The sequence below is a fragment of the Paroedura picta genome, chromosome 2 (genome assembly GCF_049243985.1).
Source record: "Paroedura picta isolate Pp20150507F chromosome 2, Ppicta_v3.0, whole genome shotgun sequence".
Classification (NCBI taxonomy): Eukaryota; Metazoa; Chordata; class Lepidosauria; order Squamata; family Gekkonidae; genus Paroedura; species Paroedura picta.
In genome coordinates this window covers 109,903,922-109,927,918 of record NC_135370.1, presented here as the reverse complement: position 1 = coordinate 109,927,918, position 23,997 = coordinate 109,903,922, and the positions used below count along the sequence as shown (strand labels likewise).

General features: G+C 42.0%; 1 protein-coding gene across 10 annotated transcripts in view; it reads left to right on the top strand.

The window, feature by feature from the left end:
* The window catches only part of NAV2 (neuron navigator 2), a 342,897-nt gene that overhangs the window by 306,884 nt on the left and 12,016 nt on the right, over nt 1-23,997 (top strand). For all 10 annotated transcript variants that reach the window (XM_077322039.1, XM_077322036.1, XM_077322035.1 and 7 more), the window contains 10 exons: nt 598-770; nt 8,340-8,493; nt 10,292-10,451; nt 11,476-11,576; nt 14,022-14,117; nt 15,467-15,635; nt 19,159-19,394; nt 20,696-20,850; nt 21,377-21,645; nt 22,046-22,164. In XM_077322039.1, the coding sequence (XP_077178154.1) occupies nt 598-770; nt 8,340-8,493; nt 10,292-10,451; nt 11,476-11,576; nt 14,022-14,117; nt 15,467-15,635; nt 19,159-19,394; nt 20,696-20,850; nt 21,377-21,645; nt 22,046-22,164 (1,632 nt within the window). The remainder of the gene's footprint in view (nt 1-597; nt 771-8,339; nt 8,494-10,291; nt 10,452-11,475; nt 11,577-14,021; nt 14,118-15,466; nt 15,636-19,158; nt 19,395-20,695; nt 20,851-21,376; nt 21,646-22,045; nt 22,165-23,997) is intronic.

Here is a 23,997-nt window from a genome sequence, read left to right as displayed (position 1 = left end):
TTTGTGTGCCCCCTTTTCCGGGTGGTGATGGTGGTCGTGTTCACCTGTGAAATCCAGCACTTTCCCTGTCATTGGCTTTATCTGTTAAAACTTGTCTTTTTTCCTTCCCCCTTCCCTTTTTTTGCTTGCACTTCCTCTGGCAGGTCAATGAGGTAAGAAAGATGTATTTTGAATTCTAAAATACAAAGCTAACGTGTCCATTTACATGATTAACCCTGTCAGCATCAATAACCTTGTCTGAGCCATGTCACTTCCTAACTGCAACCCATGGTCACCCTTTCATAAAACGGTCTTTGAGCTGAAAAGCCTTTGCTGTGTCTTATAATGGAAAGAAATGAACAGATACACTTCAAAAGATACTTCTCAGCAGCCAGCACTTTTTAAGTATCTCAAACTCTTTCCTTTCCTAATAGGATGCAGAGATTTCTAGTAGGGGGGGGGAGAAATCTCTATTTAAGTTATTAATCTGTAATGTAAAAAAGTAACAAATTATAAAAATGTTGCATGTCAAACATCTGCTGCTCTGGTATTTATAACTTGACATATCCTTTGATTACTTGTTTTATTCATAACTCTTTTGTTTTCATGTACTTTCAGTTGCGTAGCTCCTTCAAACAAGCTTTTGGTAAAAAGAAGTCTCCCAAGTCAGCATCTTCTCATTCCGATATTGAGGAGATGACGGATTGTTCCCTGCCTTCATCTCCAAAACTGCCTCACAACGGCACAGTTGTTTCCACACCATTACTGAGAACTTCTCACTCCAATTCTCTGTGAGTTCAGTTTGCATATATAAAATTTGTTCCAGAACTGGGTCCCGTTTTGTTTGGTGCTGTGTGAGAGCTGGGGATTAAGGGCTGAGCAGACTTTCTTCACAGGAAGATTTTCACTTCTGCATTGCTCTCCCTCCACTGTGTGTTTCCATGGTGGTTTCTGCCTGGGAACAGCCATGTGTAGTTTCCCTGCTGCTGCTGTGGTTACCAATACAATATAACAGGACTTCCCTGTTATAGACTTCCCTGTTATGGTCTCCTTGCAATGGTCATCTGAACTTTCCTGTCCACATACTGCCATTCAGGCTTTGCTGTGATCTTCCCCGAAGCAGGTTTGCAGAAGACTGGAGAAAAGCCAGGGAAACCCTTGGAGGTGCATGCATGCATGATGATAATCTGGGAAGCAGGGAAAAGAAAACTTCTGAGTAGCATTGAACCTGGGACAAATAACCTGTGTAGAAAGGGCACCTTTAATATTCGTCATTTTTTATTCAATTCTAAAACCTCTCTCTCGATTGTTGTCTTTCTGTTGAGGAAAGTATGATCTTTTCATGGGAAATGCCACAATTTGTTATGTTTCCAACTATCACCATATTCACTGTTCGTTTTCTAAATCTATTTTTGAATCCTTTCTAGTCTTGCCTTGGTCCATCTCATTTAAAAGTCCTTTACTAGAGTTTCCAGATGCCATCATTCTTTTAAATCTATACATCTAACCACTTTAAGCTCTGATGCACTATGAAATCAATAGAGCCAAACACGCATATTACAACAATATTATTCAGCAGCTAGGAGGTGAAATTACCTCTACTCACTGAGCTAAGTACAGGTCAATTCTCACTGTAGATTTTGTAGCTAGGGAGAGTAACTGGCCCTCAAATTCCCTCTTTAGCATTAATAGATGAGGCCAGAGGGTATGCCTAAATGTATCCACACACCCCATTACCCAAGAAGAGACCCATTGGGTGGTGACCTGCATTCAGCTCCATCCTTCCCCTGAAGATATTTCTCCTGACCTCGGTGTCTGAGTCAATCCCTGCTGACCTCTGTTTCCTTCTTGCTGATGATGGAGGGGGGGGGGGTGTCTCTTTTTAACTCCCCTGGCTTCTGTATTGCTCAAAAGGGGAACTAGGGTTGGAAACTGAGCAGAACATGTCCTAAGAGCTATTCATTTCTTTGTGGTGAGTGACTTTCCTCCCTGTTTTTCTGCAAAAGCCAATCCTTTTGTAGAAAAACATTTAGCTTGGCGTTGGAATATTCAGGTGTGTTAGCAGAATGTCCAAGGCTTACAAGGCAGTGGAGTTTAATTGGTTGCTTTCCAACATGGGCAATTGGATTACTGATTCCTGCCCTTGCAAAAAAATAGCAGTAGATGAGTGGCAGCTTCAGAATTCCTTTATAATGTGGTGTGACTCCTTTTCTTGCTTGGTTAATGCTTCCATCTATCTCAGCACAAAAGCACTGGCCCAGCCAGCGATGTGATGTTCCTGTCCCCTCCTCCTCAGATTGTCCCTAAGGCTGCCATGTAAGATGTTTCCATGTAGATCTTATTTGACAATCCAGTTCTCGGGGGAAAAATGGTCATGTTATGAACTAAGCATACTCAGTTCCTACAGACTCAGTGAGGGGCATGTGTTTAATATCTTCATAACTGGGGAAGCTGCAAAATCTTGGGTGGAGCATCTTTTTTTCCTCTCCACCACTATTCCCTCTTTCTGTTCCCTGAAAGCCCCATAGGCTTCTTTGTTTTCCTGCTTCCATCTCTCCTTCTCACTCGCCAGCCCTGCTTTTCTCCACAATGGGGACCCATAGCAACTCACATCATTCTCAAGTCTTGTGTTTTATGCTCACAACAATCGTGTGTGGTGTCTTAGGCTGAAAAAGTGTGTAACTGTCCCAAGGTCACATTGTGAGTTTCTATGGCAGAGTGGGTTATTTGAAACTGGGTCTTCCAGATCCTAGTCTAACAGTGTCATCAGTCTATTATACTGGGATTTGGGGGTTGCTGCTGTTGAATAATAGCTGACAGCTCGGCCTGGGTGAATCATGCACGTTGGGTGGTTGCTAGTAGGAGTGGCCCTAACAAGTCTTCCTTAAAAGGGGCAGAATAGTTCTGAAAACGGCCCTGCCCCTGCCACTCCCTCTGCCTTTTATTGACAAAAGCCAAGATTTAACAGCAGCAGTACTCTCTGTGTGTGTGTGTGTGTGTGTGTGTGTGTGTGCACTCTCCAGATTTAAGTATCCACAGATGAGGCCATGTTGAGAATTAAATATATTGATACGCCTGCTTTGAAAGTGGGAATTCTTAACTATCTTCCCCAGTCTGTTCATTATATAGAGCAAAGTTTGAGTCCAGTGACACCTTTAAAACCAACGATTTATTCACGGTATAAACTTTCATGAGCATGTGCACTTTGTCAGATACAATCATGGAATTGCAAGGTACCTCCAGGGTCATCGAGTCCAACCGCCTGCACAATGCAGGAACTCACAACTACCTGCCCACCCACAGTGACCCCAATTTCATGCCCAAGTGATCCCTCCACCAAAAATCTCTAGAATCCAGCCAGGCCTGGGGAAAATTCACCTACCATCCCACAGTGGCAATTAGCAATTCCCTGGTATGCAAGGAAAGGCCATAAGAGACAAGCCCTGTAAGCAACCCTTAAGGTAATGGTAAAGGTAAAGGTATCCCCTGTGCAAGCACCGAGTCATGTCTGACCCTTGGGGTGACGCCCTCTAGCGTTTTCATGGCAGACTCAATACGGGGTGGTTTGCCAGTGTCTTCCCCAGTCATTACCGTTTACCTCCCAGCAAGCTGGGTACTCATTTTACCGACCTCGGAAGGATGGAAGGCTGAGTCAACCTTGAGCCAGCTGCTGGGATTGAACTCCCAGCCTCATGGACAGACAGCTTCAGACTTCATGTCTGCTGCCTTACTACTCTGCACCACAAGAGGCTCTAAGCAACCCTTACATATTGGTAAAGCAAGGGTGAGGGGTTTTAATTGCCAGAAAGGGCTAGCTAGAGTCAAGATGCATAGTTAACAGGGCAATAATAGCTGGAATTGCATTAAGGCAATTGTCAAGATCAGTGAATGGCAGTAAATCAGCATACAAATCCAAGAGTTGACCCCAAAACAAAGTTTGAATCCAGTGAAGAAGAAGAAGAAGAAAAAGAGTTGGTTCTTATATGCCGCTTTTCCCTACCCAAAGGAGGCTCAAAGCGGCTTACAGTCGCCTTCCATTCCTCTCCCCACAACAGACACCCTGTGGGGTGGGTGAGGCTGAGAGAGCCCTGATATCACTGCTTGGTCAGAACAGTTTTATCAGTGCCGTGGCGAGCCCAAGGTCACCCAGCTGGCTGCATGTGGGGGAGTGCAGAATCAAACCTGGCATGCCGGATTAGAAGTCCGCACTCCTTACCACTACACCAAATTGGCTCTCTCAGTGGAAGCCCCGTAGCCAACAAATTTCTTCTCTGGGTACAAGCAGGGGGAGGGAGGGTTAGTTGCTGCTATTTACATGTCTTATCAAATGTGCTGTTCCAGTCTTAGCTGTATTTATTGCTCAATTACTTATGTATCATTAGTCTAATTGGCCCTTCCTGGCAACTAACCACCCCCCCCCCGGCCCCCAATCTAAATGTAAGATTTAAGGAAATTTGTTGCAGTGTAACTGAAGTTGTGTGCATCCACACATGCTTAGTCTCTCTCAGTTCCTGCTTGTAGCCAAAGTTTAACTTTGTTGACCTAGGTGCTTCCACTGGGCTCAAACTTCATTCTCATATTTGTTTGCTAACCCTTTTAGGATTGAGGAAATTCTGTTTCATTGTATCTGATGATGTGTGCATGCACACAAAAGTTTATACCTTGAATAAAACTTCGTTGGACTTAAAGATGCCTATGGTCTCAAACCTTGTTCTGCTACTTCAGACCAACATGTGGTTGTCACTTGGAAGAGGGGAAGGAGCAGTTGCTGTTGGCACCTGTAGTAATGAGTTTAAACTTCATGTAGAACTGTACCAGCTAGATATTGGGGGGAGGGGGGATTCACAGAGTAGCTCAGCAGTGGAACTAGCTGCCTAAGGAGGTGGAGAGCTCCCGCTCACTGGCAGTCTTCAAGCAAAGGTTGGACAGATATTTATCTTGGATGCTTTAGGCATTGAGCAAAGGGTTGGACTAGATGGCCTGTATGCCTCTTCCAATTCTGTGGTTCTGACATGGCTACCCACCTGGATCTATGATCATTAAATAGTGATATAAAGTTAGGGCATGTCAGAAATTACTAGATGAGCCTGTGAAACAGTGAGTGGCATTATTTAAACTACTTTCACGTTGGGAAAGATTGTTATAGGCTGATGATTTGGAGGGGCTGGAGAAACTGTCAAAAGCCTCTGAAGTGCTTCTGGACCTAATATGTGGGTATAAACACTACATTCGTATACAATCTCCCTTGCCAATATTCCATATTCTGTGCAGTGAGGTGTCTCTGAGTGTGAAAGGTAGAAAAATAGAGACCAGAAAATAAAGGATCTATGATAAGTTATCGTTGCTTTAAGAATAAAAGCACTACAATTTGATATCATGCCGTCAAGCCTCTTTCTAAAACACTCTTTGATCTCTAAACTTCTTAATCTCACTTTCATCACTTTGAAACCATCCCATCACTGTGGTACTGAATTTTAGTCAAAGCTTAAAGTCATGGAATATATTGTATCTTAATGATAATGCCTGTCATCAGTCTAAACATACTGTGAGTATGAGAAGTCTTGACAAGTATCTGAAGAGTCAACACATGGCAGAGAATTAAGATAGGAAGGGGAAGAGCACCAAGTTGGCCGAAGCCTCTGCACCAATTTATTTGCTTACTAGTGCTAACTATTATAAAACTGAAAGAGCACAATGAATGCAGAAATAGTGGATGGTTCTCCGATTCTGCCCACAGAAACATCTTTAGCCTAAAAGTCAGGCAAGAGAAACTATATTGTACCAACACTCAAAATAACATTTCTTTCCTCAGTAAAAGTAGTTTTTCTTGAGGTTGGTTTTGCTTGCTTTATTTATTATGAGATTTACATTCCATCTTATCTTTGGAAACTCAGGGCAGAATATAAATTCTGTAATCCATGATAGCTTGATTTGAGTCTCTTCTACTGTAGTTTCCATGTATTAATTTTCTTGTAACTGGAGGAAAGAGTGTATCTTATGCAGTAAACCACTGTGTGTCATGATTAAAAGTTGCAGTCTCTAATCTGTAGAACTAGACTTGATTCTCCACTCCTATACGTGCAGTCAGCTGGGTGACCTTGAGCTATTCATGGTTCTCATCGAGCTGTTCTCACAGAGAAGTTTTCTTAGGGCTCTCCCTCACAGGATATCTGTTGTGGGAAGAGGAAAGGGGAGGTGATTATAAGACACTTTGAGATTCCTTCAGATAGTGAAAAGCAGGGTATAAAAAATCAGCTCTGTTTATTATGTGTCAGAATTCTTTGGGCATTTTTAATTTCTCATATCAAAATTCTTCCCTTAACAAAACTGTATATTCTCAGTTGAATGCTCTCCACATGTTCCATTGCACAAGGAATCCTTCTACAAGGAAAAATTGCATTGACTATGATAGAAGAGGGTAATTCCACATGTTAGACTCTTTATTTAATTGATAGACTCTCATGTACATGGGGGTTTCATATGCCTATTTTAATATATATAATGTGACATATATGTAACCAAGGCAGTTCAAAGTAGGTGAGGCACAAAAGATTTATATTGTTGTGTATTAGTTTGCTACTTTCTCTAACTTCAAAAAAACTGCTGTGGCATTTAGGAGCAGATGGCATACTAAGATTTCAGTGAAAAAATGGTGCAACAATCATATTATCACATAAGATATTAAATGAAAACATCTTACACAGGCAAACCACAGGAGGGAGGGAGGGAGGGAGGGAGGGAAGGAGAGACAAAGGAAGTACCTGAGATACCGTCTCTCTGCCTATACCCACAAAAGAGCATTACATTTCATTACCGCCAACTGGCTGGTGATCCCTGGCCTCAAACATTGGTCCTCAACGAGGGCCAGAGCTTTTTCTGTCCTGGCCCCCACCTGGTGGAACGAGCTCCCTGAAGAGATCAGGGCCCTGTCCAAACTCCCAAAATTCCACAGGGCCTGCAAAAGGGAGCTCCTCCACCAGGCATTTGCCTGAGACCGACCACAGGTCCCCCTCAGACATGCCCTCCATGGCCTGAACTAGTGTGACCTCTCTAGGGGTTTTAGCTGAGTTTCTGTTCTTGTTATTGTTGTTATTCTGTTATTCTGTTATTGTTGTTGTTGGGATCACTGAAGTTGTGTTGTTTAGAACCACTGTTGGCTTGTTATTGTTGTATTTGAATATGTTGTATGTTGATTCGTTCCATGTATCCCCCTGTGATGTTGTATGTAAACCGCCTTATGGAAGGGCGGTATAGAAATCAAATAAATAAATAAGGAAAGAATGCGGGAGGAAGGGAAAAAGAGGAAGGAAGGATAGAGGAAACAAGGAAGGAGCACTGTATGGCAGTGACAGTGGTGGAGGTGGCAGCAGGGGTCATGGGTGATGGTCCCTTGGCAGCGGAGGCATGCCTTGAGAAAAATGGTGTTGGAGGTGGCTGACCCTAGTGCTCCTAAAAGTGTTATGGGAGATGGCTGCCCATGACCCCCGGTATTCCTCCTTACCCAGCTGGCACATGCTTACTGCAGCTGGGTTGAGCTGAGCTGGGAAAAGAAAGATAATATTGTTAAAAGTCCCCTGCCACTTCATGCCAGTAGATTTTTAACGTGTCTTCTGAAATCTGTCTTTGGTTTGACATTTTTTATTGCTAAATAATTGGCTTAGGATACTAGTAAAGAGCACACATTGAAAGGAATGACATTCGCAATACGAACAAATTCCAGAAAATGGCTGACTATATTATTGCTTGAGTTTTATGTGTTAACAAGTAACTGAACCCAATACTCCATGAAAAGGAGAAGGGGTAAAAGAAAGCCGGTGCCAGAAGAATAAAAGCTTTTTAATAACGTCTGAGCAATTTAGAATGAACAGGAATGTTTTATGTCTGAAAAGGTGTAGAGTTCCAAAGCTCTCCAGAATCGTAGAGGGAGGCCCAGCTGTGCATTACACCTGCTGAGTGCTAAATCTTTTTCTTTTTTTTAAGTCCATCAATCTTCAAGTGGCTGCTGCTTCTGTCTATACCTCCTTAATTTACTTGGGATTTCCAGGCTGTATACATTACTCACAGAATGACTATTCCTCACAGCAGTTTAACTCCTAAAGCTAAGTCAAGTTCACAGGCAAAATGGTAGTTTTGTGTCCTGATTTTATTAACTGCCAAGGTACTCCCCCCTGCCCCCCCCCACACACTTTGGGGCAGGCTGAGACAAATTCTGGTGATTGTGTTCTATTGATCTAATGACTGGAGTTAGGCAAAACCTCAAAGAAACCAAGACATGAAAGCTTTCCATTTGTGCTAACGTGTTAAAAATTCATACTCTTGAGTTAATTACTCAGTATTATTTTTAAATCCCCCCTCCCCAGGATTTCAGAATGTACTGATAGTGAAGCAGAAACAGTCATGCAATTGCGAAATGAGCTAAGAGACAAAGAGATGAAGCTGACTGATATCCGTCTGGAGGCCCTAAGCTCTGCCCACCAACTCGACCAGCTTCGGGAGGCCATGAACAGGATGCAGGTGGGAAAGAACTTCACTGTGTTCATTGCAGTGTTCTGCATTGTGAAAGAACTGCACACCAAATCCAAATCCACAGGCTAAAATTGGAGCTTCCCTGTCAATGTATTTACCTGAGTCTATATCCCTACACCAAAGCAAGGCTCTTAAATCACAGATGTTAAAGTTGCAAATACTTGTCAACCAAATTAGCATTTGGAGGATGCAGCAAAGAGCCTCTGCAACCTTGGTCAGAGTCTAGCACACCCATTGAACAAGTTGGGTCTTCCAAGGATGCTTGCCTGTCATTCGGTCACAGAATAAAAACTGGATGTTGGTTAACAGTAATTGAATCTGCTAGCCTTACTCTGAAGGCTGGGCCAATTTATAACATTTCCCTTTCTCTTTGGCTTCCCTTCAGATGGCTCTTTTTTTTTACCATCTCCACCATCTTTTCTCCCTTCCAGTTTTCTGCCTCCTTCTTTTCCTTAGTTTCAGAGAGTGGCCATGTTAGTCTGCAGTACTACAGCTAAATTTAAGACCAGTGGCCCTTTCATTATTATTATTTTGCTTTCAAGTCACCGCTGACTTACGGCAACTCCTGATAGGGTTTTCAAGGCAAGAGTCATTCAGAAGTGGTTTTCCATGGCTTGTTTCCACATAGCAGTCCTCGTTTTTCTTGGAAGTGCCACATCCAGATAGCGACCAGGGCTGACCCTCCTTAGCTTCCAAGCTCTGACAAGATTGGGCTATGCAGGTTAAGGTCACCTTAGAGGCCAACAGCATTTTGGGGGTAACTGAAAAAGAGGAGCTTATACCCCCAAAATACTGTTGGCCTCTGAGGTGCTATTTGAATCTGCCTTTCAATAATAATAATATCTTTATTTTTATAGCCTGCCCATCCTGGAATACAATTAATTTTACATTTCCTCTTTGCCTACACATCTCACACACTTTTGTGGCCCCCACTTTTTGTTTTTCTTCCCTTTGTATCTTCCCCTTCTCCCTCGCCTTCCAGCTGTGCCTCTCCTCCCCTGTGTGTCTGGCTTTTCTTTTGTCCATTCTCATGCAGCCTTCAGTTCTCACTTCCTACAGGTCCGGAGTCAGCAGCTGCATGTGTCTGCCTGCCAGTCAGCTGGTGGCTCAGCATGACACCACAAGGCTTGGTCATTCTAGGCCAGAGGAGACTCCCACCTGAATGGGCCCTTACAAACAGAATAAAACAGCAGCCATAATCCAAACAATAGGTTGAAGCTGGCCAAAAGTAAAATCTCTTGTTCTAAGGAAAGGACAACTGCCCTTTCCCTTTGAAAAGTGGCAAATTTCCACTCTCTCCTCTCTCTCTTATGTTCTTGTAGATCAGGTTAAATTATAGTTAATATTAACTATCCAGTCTGCGCATGGACTAATGAAAATAATTTTTGAAATTATTTTAATATTAATTTAAGTAACTGATTCTGTTATACATTGATACATTTTGAATTATTGATTAATTGTTTATGGCCTGGTTGACTGGAAACTTAAACACTTATTATACTGAAACTATTCTTTGTTCTTTTTCTTCTTCTCTCTCATCTTTGCTTTATTTCTTATATATATCCCACTTAAAATTTTAATCTATCTATATTAAAACTTTTAATTTAAAAAAAACCAGTTCAGTGTGCTGTATGCTCTTTGAGTTAACCACTGATGGTATGCTTTTATCACTTAAGTTTGCTACCTTTGTTTGATAGAGAGTTGCTAGGCTATGTATGTCTAAAAATTGCTGGAAGTGTGTGTGCTTTCCATGTCCTTCACTGGCAGTCTGTCTTTTCTAATCCAGAGCGAGATTGAGAAACTAAAAGCAGAAAATGACCGCCTGAAATCTGAAAACCAAGGCAGCTGCAGCAGGGCCCAGTCTCAGGTTTCTATTTCATCCTCTCCACGGCAGTCTATGGGCCTTTCACAGCACAGCCTAAACCTCACAGAGTCAGCTAGTCTTGGTGAGTATATGTGGCAGGCAATGGGCAAGTTTCATCCTGTAGCTGTCAAAAAATTAAAAGCACTGGAATAAATCCTTCCATTACAATATCAGAAGAGGCAGGCATCTTATGTTACAAGAGTACAGTTCAAAAGAAATTCCATCTAAACATCCGGAAGAAGTTCCTGACAGTTAGAGCGGTTTCTCAGTGGAACAGGCTTCCTCGGGAGGTGGTGGGTTCTCCATCTTTGGAAATTTTTAAACAGCAGCTAGATAGCCATCTGACGGAGAGGCTGATTCTGTGAAGGCAAAGGGGTGGCAGGTTACAGTAGATGAGCGATTGGGATGTGAATGTCCTGCTCAGTGCAGGGGGTTGGACTAGATGACCCATGAGGTCCCTTCTAACTCTATTATTCTATTATTCTAGTTTTCTATATATGACTTCAAGTGCACATAATTAGTCTTACAGTCATTAAATTCTGTCCATTTTCTAGAAATTAAAAAAAGAAAATGCCAGTGTTAATTTTTTTTAATCTCACCCCTGCAAAAAAAATTATGGCATCTTGACATTAAATATAAGATTGAGCATCCTAAGAATCTCATAAAGGACATCTCTAGACCATATGATGGCAAAAGTAGTCTCAGAATTCAAAGAGATTTTCAGTAGGGATGCCAGTCTTCAGGTGTTGGACCTGGGGATTTTTTTGATCGGTAGGGATGCCAGGCTCCAGACCTGGAGAAAATGCTGATTTGGAAGGTGCACGCTATGTCATTGTATCCCCCTGAGATCCCTGTCCTCCTCAGACTTCATCCCCAAATCTCCAGGAGTATTTAGCAACCCCACCCTCCCTTCTCCTCCTGGTGATCAGGAAAGACCTAGCAACCCTAACTTTTAAGTAATCAGGTGACAGGGTTTACTATTCTGTATTAAGTCTCAGAACTGAAGACTACATTGTGCAAAACAAGCCAATACCCGTGTGCATATTCACTGCTGAAAAGCCCTCTGCAGTCTATGTCAACAACATCAGTTCATGTTTTCTGTTCAGACATGCTGCTGGATGACCCCAGTGATGGCTCTTCTCGGAAAGAAGGGGGCAGGCGTGTTAAAATAGTCATCAGCTTTCAGGATGATGTGAAATGGAAAGAGGTAAGTTGGGTGTGGATGCTTTTTCAACCTGTGTTTCCAGCATTGCTAGGTACATGGGCTGGAGCTTTGTTTGAATGCTTTGAGACCTGCAATATTTTATGGTGAAACTACTTTGAAAGCCGGTGTGGTGTGGTGGGCAGGGTGCTGTACTAAAATGGAAGACATCCTGGTTCTAATCCCCTCTCCATGATGACATTCATTGAGTCACCTTGAGCAGTCATTCTGTCTCAGCTTAGCCTACCACAAAAGGTTGTTGTGAGGGCAAAAAGGAGGAGGGGAAAGCTATAAGCACTCCTGAGCCTCTTAGAAGAAAAATGAAACTGTAATGTACATAATGTGACAGATAACTTTGTACTAAAAAGCCTTTTGTGTTATCAAGAGAAACAAGGAAGTATGAGTCTACAGTGTGTATTCCAGGAATGATCCTGGTTTCTAAAACCTCTGTTGCTGTACATAGAAAGCCCCACTATGAGCCAGCTGAGGCACTATTCTCACTGTGGGGGTAAATTTGTCCAGACCTTAGTGTTTCAGGTTGTGGGTGGGGTTTACACAAGCAACTGCTGATCTCTACCAGAAGAATCCACTCACATAGGCAACTGGTACGCGAGGAAGAGGGTTTCTAGTCTAGTTTTTAATATCCAGGAGCATGCTAATTTCCTCAGTGTGGGGAATTTTTGTTTGTGTGTGTGGGGAAGAACTCAGTCCAACAAAGTCAAGACAGGTATACTACCACAATAAGAACTATATCTGGTTATCTCCAGAAAACAATTAATAAAAGATTCAATTTCTAATAGACAAAGTTATAATTGAACAGAATGAGAGTTTAGATACAAATGTGTAAATAATTCTTTAATGTTTGGTGCAACGTAGTTTAGCTGCTGCTCTGCTATAATATTCCTTATCTGCTTACATTATCACCCTTGTGTTCATCCCCCAAAGACAGTCCTTTTCACAATTCAGAAGTCTCTCGGTGTAGAAAAGGAATAGCAGGGAATTTGGAATGTCTCTACTGATTAGGAAACTTCTGCAGATGCCTGTGTTAATTTCCAGACAAACCTAAATAACCTTGACCATTTCCAGCCCTCCTTCTGCTGCCAGCTATTTAAAGTGCCTTCTGAAAGTTTTTCTGCCTATCAGCAACATGCTGAAGCTAAAGAAAATGGAGTTGTATATGGAATGTGGAATGATCCTTCTAACTCTTGAAGATTTGGAGCGGGAAGACAATTTAATCTGGAGAGCTTCCATTCCTCGAAGAGCCATTTTGGCCTGATTCCTCCTAAGACTTTTCCCCTCACTACTTTTTTCATTGCTGCTCTTGATGGAGATATTACAATGGGAAGTCTAGTCTAGACACAATGCCCAACGTCCAGACCTGCTAATGCCCCAAGCAGACTTAGCCTTGAAAGAAGAGATTGTCAAGATCAGTCTTGTATAACCTGAAAAACGCCCCGTGGCTTTTCTCTCATTCACTGATTTTAAATTAACGTTTAAAGTAAATAATATTGGTGGGAAGCAGTCCAAGAGGTCTAGATCAAACAATGAAAGAAACATCCATCAACTTGTTTGCCAGCTTTAGAGAGAGTATGCTGTGTCATGTCAATCATTTTTCTCTTATACATTGGCTGTCAATTAAACTGCTTGTTATCAAGCCTCAAAGAGTTTTGTGCAACTAGGAGGCAGTAACATTTGGCTGATTCTGTGCTAACTGTATTGGCTGCTGTTGTGTTTCCAGACCCAGCTCAAGATGCTAGTTTTAACCTTTATACATTGCATAGCCATGTCCTGTGTATCTTGGGGAAAGTTTTTCACTGTACAAGCCATTCTGCACACATTAATGCTCAGAGTCCTTTCCTAGCACTCTAGTCAGACCAGAGTATTTACTGCTAAGGCAGCTGCACTGGTCAGAGAGATTCACCGTTTAATTTTCAGGTGGCAATGCAAACAGAAAAACCTTCCTGTTTCAGATGTCCTTAGAAGAATTGATAGAGTTTATTTTATTTGGACTGTTTTATGCTATCAGCTTACACTATTGTTCAATTCGTTGTTGTGATATCACTGTTTTATTCTCTGTCCTGGTATCAACATTTTTCTAGTTTTAGCACTGACTGCATAAAGAATGAATATAACAAGGAAGGAGATGTGGCTGATTAGTCAAGTCTGTTGTGTGGTTTTAACCTAGTACAGGTTGCACTAGAGGCTAGGCATGTGACCTAAACTTTAGTGAGGAAATGATGTGCTAATGAGCCTCTTTGTGTGAGTAGGTCTCCCCTTAGTTCCCCATTTGCATCTTTGTTGAAAATGCTTAATCCACACAAGCTTGGGAGGTTGGAATAGCAGAGATTGTAGAGTATGTTGAAATATTTCAGATATATGGATAACTTTTCACTTTGGAACAGCAAAGATTTCCCATGTTGCTTGTCTTTCAATGCATTATTATGTATTTAGGATTCTAGGCCTCGTCTCTTCCTCATTGGCTGTATTGGAGTCAGTGGAAAGACCAAATGGGATGTGCTCGATGGTGTTGTCCGAAGACTGTTCAAGGTAAGTGGTGAAAATTTTGATGTCATTTCTAATGGTGCTTCAGTGCTTTCTATAAACGAACATATTTGATTGAGGCTAAAACCAAAGAAATCAGATTCTCTATTGTGCTAATTAGCATTAACAATACCTGCAACTATCCAACCTCACTGGTCCCAAGATCTTTGGTAAAGAGGGTATCAATTTCTGTCAGTTCTGCCCTACCCTGCAAAGCCTTACTTTACACAGCTCCAAGGGGTACATTAACTCCAAAACTTCAGAGGGCTTCATGGACCTCTGCGGAAGGGGGAAGCTAGAAAATCCTGATCCATAAGGTCCAAGGGCATTTGATACATATCATTTACTTGGTATTATGATATTGGTAACAGTTCACATGTAACCAGAATTTACTGTCACTGTAGCCAGCCTTGGAAATTTTCAGGCTTCTCACGTGCTGTTCAGAAATTAATAACCGGGGTTATTTGTTTGTTTGTTTTGCCCAAACCAAAATTTATCATTACCTCTATGGCCATCATACCAGGACTCAAAAATACAGTTTAAACAGGGTTTGGAATCTTGCAGTTAAAACCTAAGGTTTGTAGTCCAGGACTGACTGCAAATTGTAATTTCGCACAAAAGCAGAAATGATGGATTACGGAGCTGCATTAGAAGGGAAAAAATGGAGAGAACTTGGCCTGAGGATGTCCAAGTTCCATGTCAGTCACAACAAACTATGGGGGTTGTATTACTGACATCTTGACATAAAACATTTAGTCTCACCTGCAGACTTAGGCAGATTGTGAGTGGGTGGGCAGGAAGGGACGTGACAGTGCTTGGCTCTTGTGACCCTTTCTTGCATGCCCAGGAAAATGCTGATCACCACTTTGGGGTCAGGAGGCACATTTCCCTCAGGCCAGATTGGCCAGTATTCTGTGCTTTTGTGTGTGTGTGTGTGGGGGGGGTCATCTGGGCATGAAATTAGGGCAGGTAGTTTTTAGTTTCCTGTATTGTGCAAGGGGTTGGACTAGATGACCCTAGAGGTACCATCCAACCCTATGATTCTACCTGATATGTTCAGTGAAATTAAAGTTGCTTTAGTCACAAAGTATGAAGTAGCAACTTGAATGTTTCCCTTGTGATGAAATCCGAATGTCTACTTCCATGTGCTACGTCATAACATAGAAGAACTGCTTTGCAAGATTAGATCAAAGCTTCTAACATTTTGACTTTAAAATTAGTCTGTCAAATGCTTCTAGAAACTCATAACCAAGGCAAGGATGATGATAACCCCCTGTTTTTTGTACTTGCTATTCGGTACTCACATGATGGGAAGGTTTTTTTAATTTCCTGCTTTTCCCCTCCCTCTTCCATAGGAATACATCATTCATGTAGATCCTGTGAGTCAACTAGGGTTAAATTCAGACAGTGTCATAGGGTACAGCATTGGAGAAATCATACGCACCAATAGTGCAGAGATCCCTGAACTGCTGCCTTGTGGGTACCTGGTTGGTGAAAACAATACCATCTCAGTCACTATCAAAGGTAAATTACAAGTGATCCATTTGTTACAGCTCTCTGTAATAACAGGCCTTGCCAAGCCTCAATGTTGGAAAAACCTCAGAGGAACAGAAAATATTTAATGAGTTCCTTTGTTTTCTTTGTCTCTGCATGCCATGTTTCCTTACGTCATATGTCTACATTGTGAGAAATTTGAAAAGCAGTAGCATTTATGAATATTATTCTCCTTGAAGTTGTAAATGTATGCCCAACACCTTTCATTTATGAATGTTCAATGAACATTGGCTTGCGTCATGTCCCTGTTCACAGATAGGTGATAAAAAGCATTCTCCTGTAATAGGGGATATGGGAACCCACCCCATGGCTGAATGGCCGCAAATTGGCGGCAGAGGACAAAGGAACGGAGCTCTTCCACCAGGTCTTTGGGTGAGGCCGGGCAGTTTGGAGAGAGCTGCCCCCCCTTTCAGGTTTTGCTATATCACCAATTGAACCCTTTGTGGATGGTTCTGGATGGGATGTAAGGCTTTTTCTCTGCCATCGGGAGGTGTTTTTTTTTTAATTAGGGATTTTATGGGTTTTTACGTGATCCGCCTCAAGTCCTACCAAAGGAGGAAGGCAGAATATAAATGTAATAAATAAATAAAGAGAATGTGCTTGTTAGCCCTTGAAATTTGTATTTCCTTCATATGCTCTGGAAAGCACAAAATTGAAGCTATCCTTGCTATCCAGCATAGTTGCCTGTCTTCTCTCAAATATTGTATAGCTCAAGGAGTTCGATAAGGTTAAGGCTATAGATTTAGGAGCGGTCTGTGGAAAGCTGTGGGCATTCAGCAGCTTTCTATTCTCATCTGCAGGATGAAATGCTCTGAAAGGAATTTCTCATTATGCTTATGGGGTGTTTCTACAAGAACAGGGAGTGTGCCTTGTATTTATATCAGGACAGGGAACTCCCAGCACACATGCTAACATTAGCACATGACCCTATTTGGGTTGGCAGCTAGGCAACTAAGGCACTGGCTTTAGAGGCACTCTTCAAAATAAGTGTGTAGATTATTTTCAGGTAGTTATATTGTGGTCCTAATTCCTCATTAGTAAGTGACAATGCACATCTATGCAGACATGCTGCAGTCTAAAACTGTTGAAAGATGGAGATTTTGCTGCCATGGCACCTCTTCTATGGCATGCCCTCCTTGTTAAGGCTTGCCTGTTACCTTAAATGGATTCATTTTTTAAGTATCTTATCTGAGAATTTAAGCTGCTCTAGTTTTTGTGCTGGTTTATGCTGCGGTTGGGTTTTTTAATGCAGGGGTTCATAACTTTTAGTCTGGTGCTCTATGTTTTTATTATGCTTCATTTCTATAAGCATTGTTGGGCAGGGTCTGTGGAAAGGGGGCACGGAAGTGTTCTAAATTTATAAAAACATTTTTTAAATGAAGCTCTGCATAGGATTTAAGTGTGAGTCTTTTATATGAGTGTTTAGATTTGCTTCATCCCAAAAGTATCGTTATCCATTCATCTGGAGTGCATGGCCTTGTAACAATTAATTTTTATTTTAGAACTTCTAGAATTAAACCTTGGCTAAGCTTATTCTTTGAGGCTACTCGTGATACAGATGTTGCTATATGGTCAAGGTGCCCTTTCAACTATTTTATAGGCAGCAAGTAAAATACTTGTACCTTCCAGATATACAGATGTTCTTACAAATGTTTAATCTGGATAATTTTTTGGCTCAAGTGCTAAATAATTCATTCTTTATGTGATATCCCAGCTGAAATTCCATCTGCATGCTTTTAAAGATTGCTGGCTTTGACTCCTCAGTTGGCCAGTTTTTCTCTGCTGACATTGCATAAATTCTCTCACATAGAAATTTTTCTGCTGGAAGATAATTCCATCATATCGTACAAAGGATATTCAGAGCAAACAGTTTGACTTAGCAAGGAGGACAGGATTGTTTTGTTTATTTTATGTTCAGTGGAGAATGTACCTAAACTCCAGTTTAGTACACATTCACATAATATGAAGCCACATTATGTCAGACTATTGATCTGTCTTGATTACAGTTGGGTGTTCTTATTCTCCAGGATATCAGACAGAGAAAGGTCTTTCCTAGCACCATCATCTGAAGATACCAGAATTAATCTTCTGCATACAAAGCATGTGATTTGCCACTGAACTTCAGAGACATAGTGTACATGCCAGCAAGCACAGAGGACTTTCACATATTGTCTATTCTACTTCATATTCTGCAAGCTATTTTGGATACTGCGTATTCTCAGAATGTTAATTATAGTGTGCATATGTTAGCTGGCCAATGTACATATTGCCAACTTTGGCACTGTGCATATTGCCTAGATGATGTATAAAATCACTAAGGAATCAGTGCATGTTAACAGTGAGATGTACACCGTGGTTCAGATCAGTCCACAATCTCCATTGGAGATTACCACTATTGACTGGGCTGCTTTTAATGCTGTCACATCCCCATACAGCAACTTTGGTCTTCCCGGCTGGGTTTGTTGTCTGTGCCCTTGGGCCTGTGGTTCACTCTACAGCAGTCCAGAATCGGGAAAATTGCAAGCTGCCCTGTACTTTTCAGCCTTTCAGAAGAGCTGTAAAACAGAATTATTCCCTAGAGCAGTGGTCCCCAACCTGCGGGCTGCGGCCCGGTGCCAGGCCACGAAGGCCATGAAGCCGGGCCGCAGTTCCCTCTCCCCGCCCCCCCCCCCGCAATAAAAAACTTCCCAGGCCGCAAGCTTGCGGCCCAGGAAGCGTCTTACTGCGGGAGAGGGGCAGAGGGAATCAGGGCCGTGCCCGTGCATTGTGCATGCGCGGCACTTTCGCGCCATGTGTGGCTGAAATTGCGCATGCACGGCACTTTCGCGCATGCATGGTGCGAGGCGCTGACAGGGCAGTTGCCGTGACAGTCCCCAGCCTAAAAAAGATTGGGGACCACTGCCCTAGAGCTTTGGTAGCATTTTGAGTCTGGAAATTAAACAGGGAATGTTTTATGGATACTGTGCTATCTTTATATTATTTTATGTGGTTTTAATTATTTATATTTATGGTATTCATTCTCTGGTTGCTACCTGCTTTGGTTACTGGTGCATAATAATGAGAAATGCAAATTTTAATGTATTTAAAATAAAATAACAAACATTCAGTTATGTTTAAAAACTCATAATTGAAGCCATAAATGACTGGCCAACCAAACACCACTTTTGCTAAATTCAGGCTTGCAGAATGCTGTATTAGAAGAGAATGCTGTGTATATTATGCCTTTGCATAGAGATTAAACACAATGGCTCGATTCCATTGGGCGTAGAAACTTTTTTTTTGTAAGAAGGTGTTTGTAAGTAGTAGAAATATATTATTTGTATAGGAACTTGCTGACAAACTACTTTAAGGAGCTTGGCGGTGGTGACGTCTAAAGGATATTGTAAAGGATGTTATATTAAGGAACAGGCACTGCTGATTTTATTTGTGTACATAATGAAATGATCCTTTTGTCAATGAGTTAGAATTTTTAAAAAATTCTTTGTTGTTGCAGGCATTGCAGAGAACAGTTTGGACAGTCTGGTGTTTGAGTCTCTCATCCCAAAGCCTATACTGCAGCGCTATGTGTCACTCTTGATGGAACATAGGAGAATCATCTTATCTGGTCCGAGTGGCACAGGAAAAACATATTTGGCCAATCGACTGTCAGAATATATGGTGCTTAGAGAGGGCAGAGAGCTGGCCGATGGTGCTATTGCAACATTTAATGTGGATCATAAGTCCAGTAAGGTAAGCACAAGAAGATGACATTTCTCTTATTTACAAATGAGAAAATCTTACCCAGGGAAATATTTTTGTGATGTGCATTGTCATCCTTTAACCTTCTTGCAAGAGACACAAGTGGCCAGTGGCCAGTTTTTCTTCCACAGCTAACCTGAATAGCTCTCCCCTTGGCCCATTATGCACGGCCGCCGAAACGGCGATTTCGGGTCACGTGGAAAACGCGGAGGGGGAAGACGCGACGCATACCGGTTATGCACGGGGCGGGGCGCGACGGCGGCAAAACCCAGAGTAACCGATTATGCACGCGCCGATCCGGGCGCCGCTTCTGGTTGCGCCCCGCTCACCCGGAAGCTGCGCTTTCTTCCGCGTTTCACTGACGCGGCTTTTTCGGCGGCATGCACCGAAGCTGCAGCCAGTTGCAGCCGGCTCCGTGCGTTATCCGTGATTTTAGTCGCCGCCATTCCACCCCGAATGTGAGCTAAAACCCCCGTGCATAATGGGTCCTTGTGAGTGGCACCTTCTAAAACCTGCTCAGTCCTCTTGCCACTTGTTGGGGTCAGGTGGACTCCCCCACAGACCTTAGAATGGGAAGGAGAGGGAGTTCTGGCACTCTGTTCTTCTTTCTTCCCAGGACTGGCTCACTGTTTCTCTCTCTGTTTCCCACCTTGTGTGCGCAGTCCTTCCTTCCTCTCTAGCCTGGTCTGAAAGATTCCTTCTTATGCAGCCCCCTGGCCTGCTCCTTTGGTTCTGGGCCCAGTCTGTCCTTGGCTCCGCCTACCTCTGCAGTAGCTAAAGGAGCGGCCCATCCTCTAACTTCTTTTGGTCTGTCCCCCCACTCTGCATTCTTACAGGCAGTCCAAGGGCTTTGGGGGTGATCTCCACAGCCCACCTCCATCTGCTTTACCAGACAAAGTCTGCATGTGAGCCTATCCATTCTGCTATTGCTGTCCTCTTCATCCTTTCCTGAACCTCCACTTCTCATGATTCTGGATCTCTTTTCTCCCAAGGTTTCACTTTGGGCCCAATCATTGGGACAAGTAGACTCTCTAAGTGATCTGGTTACTGCCTGCTTGTCCTTAGTGAAGCTGATATCACTGTGAGAATGACATTTATGTTTAAATGATAACTGTAGTTGGAATGCTAAGTGTACCTGAGTTTTATTGTTCATAAACAATATTCCAAAAGTTTTTTTTGAGAAAAGTGTGTATTTTTGTGTTTGTGTTCATTGTACCTCTGAATCTCACAAGGTCAACTATACCAAGATTTCTTACTGAAAAACAAGTTCCGCTTTCTCATCTTCATTGCAGGAACTCCGCCAATATCTTTCCAACCTTGCTGACCAATGCAACAGTGAGAATAATGCTGTGGAGATGCCACTTGTTATCATACTGGACAACTTGCACCATGTCAGCTCCCTGGGAGAGATCTTCAATGGGCTCTTGAACTGCAAGTACCATAAATGGTAATACCAAAGTTATAACTTCCAGGAAGAACAGCATGCCACAATTAGTGTTTCTGGGCTCTTTATGTGTTTTTCTTCCCAGTTTTTATCCCTTCCTATTCAGAGTTCTGCATCATTTTGCCAGTTTTCCTGTAGACGTCTTATACCTTTAAGCAGCCTTATTGGGGAGCATTTCTGCCACTGTTCTTCTAGGCCTTCTCCCTTCAGATTACCACTCCCCAAATCACTTTCTTGCCTTGGGCTTTTGGCATTTCCCCTCCCCATCTTTGTTGTATGATTTTTCCTTATATAAATCAGTCTTGTTTGCAAATGATCTATTTACTGAAATGATTAAATCTTAGGGTACATCCCCCAATATCACTGCAGTTTAACCAATTCTAGGAAAGAAGAAAGGTGGGTGTGTGTTGAAGATAATGCACAGGTTTCCATAATACTGTATTTGGGATAGATGGCGGTAACAAATGGTAGTAGCAGAAATTTAAGAAATGTTGTAGACATAAAATGTTCATTTATTTGTTTTTCATAGTCCTTACATTATAGGGACAATGAACCAGGCAACTTCCTCAACGCCTAACCTCCAGCTGCACCACAACTTCAGATGGGTGCTATGTGCCAACCACACAGAGCCCGTAAAAGGTTTTCTTGGCCGTTTCTTGAGAAGAAAACTTGTCGAAACAGAAATTGGTGGCAGAATGAGAAATGCAGAACTGGTTAAAATCATAGACTGGATTCCCAAAGTCTGGCAACATCTCAACAAGTTCTTAGAGGCTCACAGTTCTTCAGATGTTACTATTGGTAAGATGTCAGAATTAATGTTTAAAATTCTGACATAGGCCCCAACTCTTCAGAGAGGCCACGTAATTTTAACACCAGTGGAAGAAAATATAAATGTATTAAAATGGAAGCTTTGAGCCATATCATGGCATCAGTTAGAAGGTGTGCTATAATAGGTTCTTTCATTTTAAGTAATAAATACTTATTACCTTATTTAAGATAATTAAGGAAGATTATAAATATCTGCATGTCACATCTGTCCTCCTTACTGGAACATCAGTGTAGGATGCCACATTTTCCCTTCTCAGGCCCCTGCTAGAAGAATCTGTTTTTCTCTTTAAATTTGTTTCCCTCTTCTGCCATTGATATTGTTAATGCTTTGGTATTGTTAAAATGTGCATTTAATTTTCTTCTTATGTAGGTCCACGACTCTTCCTCTCTTGCCCAATAGATGTAGATGGTTCCAGAGTTTGGTTTACTGACCTGTGGAACTACTCCATTGTTCCCTATCTTCTTGAGGCTGTCAGAGAAGGACTACAGGTGAGGATCTGCATGATAAACAAAGAGCAAGAGCAATGATGATAGCCATGATGATCTAAGACACAATGCAGTTACACGAACCCAACTTGTGATCTGCCAAACAGTCTTACTTGTCATGTATTTTGCCATTGCTTGACCACTAGCCTGGACAGGCTTCCATCTCCCCTGCCCAACCAAAAATGACACACACACACATGGGGAAAAAAACCCAGTATTTTTAGTCAACTTCTTGAGTTTGGTTTCTATGGTCACAAGTTTTGCAGACCTGCATAAACTTTTTCTTTCATCTGGAATACAATTATGATGATAGTTACTTACTGTTTAAAGTGCACATTGATGAGTGTAGTTGGATTTCTTTTCTATTATTCAGATGAATAAAGCAAAGCAAAAAATGTTATAACTATACCAAGGTGATTCTCATCATGTCTTTAACTTGAAAAAGCAGGGGTTATTTCAGATACAACTTTTAATAGAACTGATAGTTATCGTGTTACAACTTTGAACTGTTCAGCAATTTCATTTGGCTGAAATAGTACTGCTGATTACTTATCAGCCTATCTAAAGAGCAAATGTTGTACTGCAAATTGTCATATTAGAATAATGAATGTTTGTTGTGAATCATGTTTCCATTTAGAATAAATTGGTAATAGTGTATCTATTGGGCACGAACCTCTATGATGATAGCCATTCAGTCGAGTCTGACTCTTGGTGATCCTATGACACAACTGCTGCCATGATTTCCGATCTTGTACCACTTCTTTCAGTTGGGTAATGTTCTGACCGGTGTCCAATTTGATCTAATCTATCTAATCACCGCGTTCTTTGTCGGCCTGGTTTCCTCTTTCCACGAACTAATCCTAGCATAACTACTTTCTCCAATGAGTTGGATCACATAATCAGATAAAATTAAAAAGAAATATAATTTAACTATTAAAAAAGACAAGAACAGTCAGCTCTTTCTGAGTTAGTTCCGAGCCACGAACACTTGCCCTTCAGTTTATTCACAGTAATTCACTATTGTTAGCCATGCCCAAGATACAGATCTGAGAATCAAGTCATATTCCCAAATTCATAACCAAGTCAACAGTAGAAAGGCCCTACTCCTCACACTTAGGGAGTCTAATTGGTTGGCCAGTTCTACTGTGTCAAAGGTAGCAGAGAGATCCAACAGGATGCGTAGTTCTATCCTGCCTGTATCAAGGCTTTCACCTTTCAGGAAGGGCAGGGATCCAAAGAGCACGTATTCAGCCACAAAGCCAATAGGATCCAATCAACATACACCTGGGAGAGTGGGTTGAAGGAGTAAAAAATCTGGATGCCCAGTCTTGTTGAAGGAGCGAGACTTCATCTGAAAAGAATGTTGTAAATGTGTCACAGCTAATAGCCAAATTTTCATTTACTTTGGAGCCACCAAAAGAGTGGTCAGTTGCTTCATAACTCTAAAAAATTGAACTGGACATGGTGCAGCAGATGCAATGAAAGCTGGAAAGTAAGAGCACTTTGCTGCCTTCACTTCATAGGCCTTCAAGTGGGCTCTATAAAGTGCCCTTCTTGCTCCATAAAGAGTTCATTGCCTGCATTGCTCTAGCAGTCTAAGCCCCCTTTTTACCATCCTTAGTTCATCCTTTTACCAGGGAGCCAAGGTAGTATGGAAGCTAAGAGAGTGCAGTTGAGTAATTCAGTCCATGACATGCTGAAGACCCAATTTCCAGGCATCAATGAGTTCATCCAGAGAGCTGCTGGTTGAGCCAGACAAATTCTGCAGAGCATTCTGGAATCCAGTTGGATCAATGAATCTCAGTGAATGAGCATAAATAAGGAGGCGAATCTCAA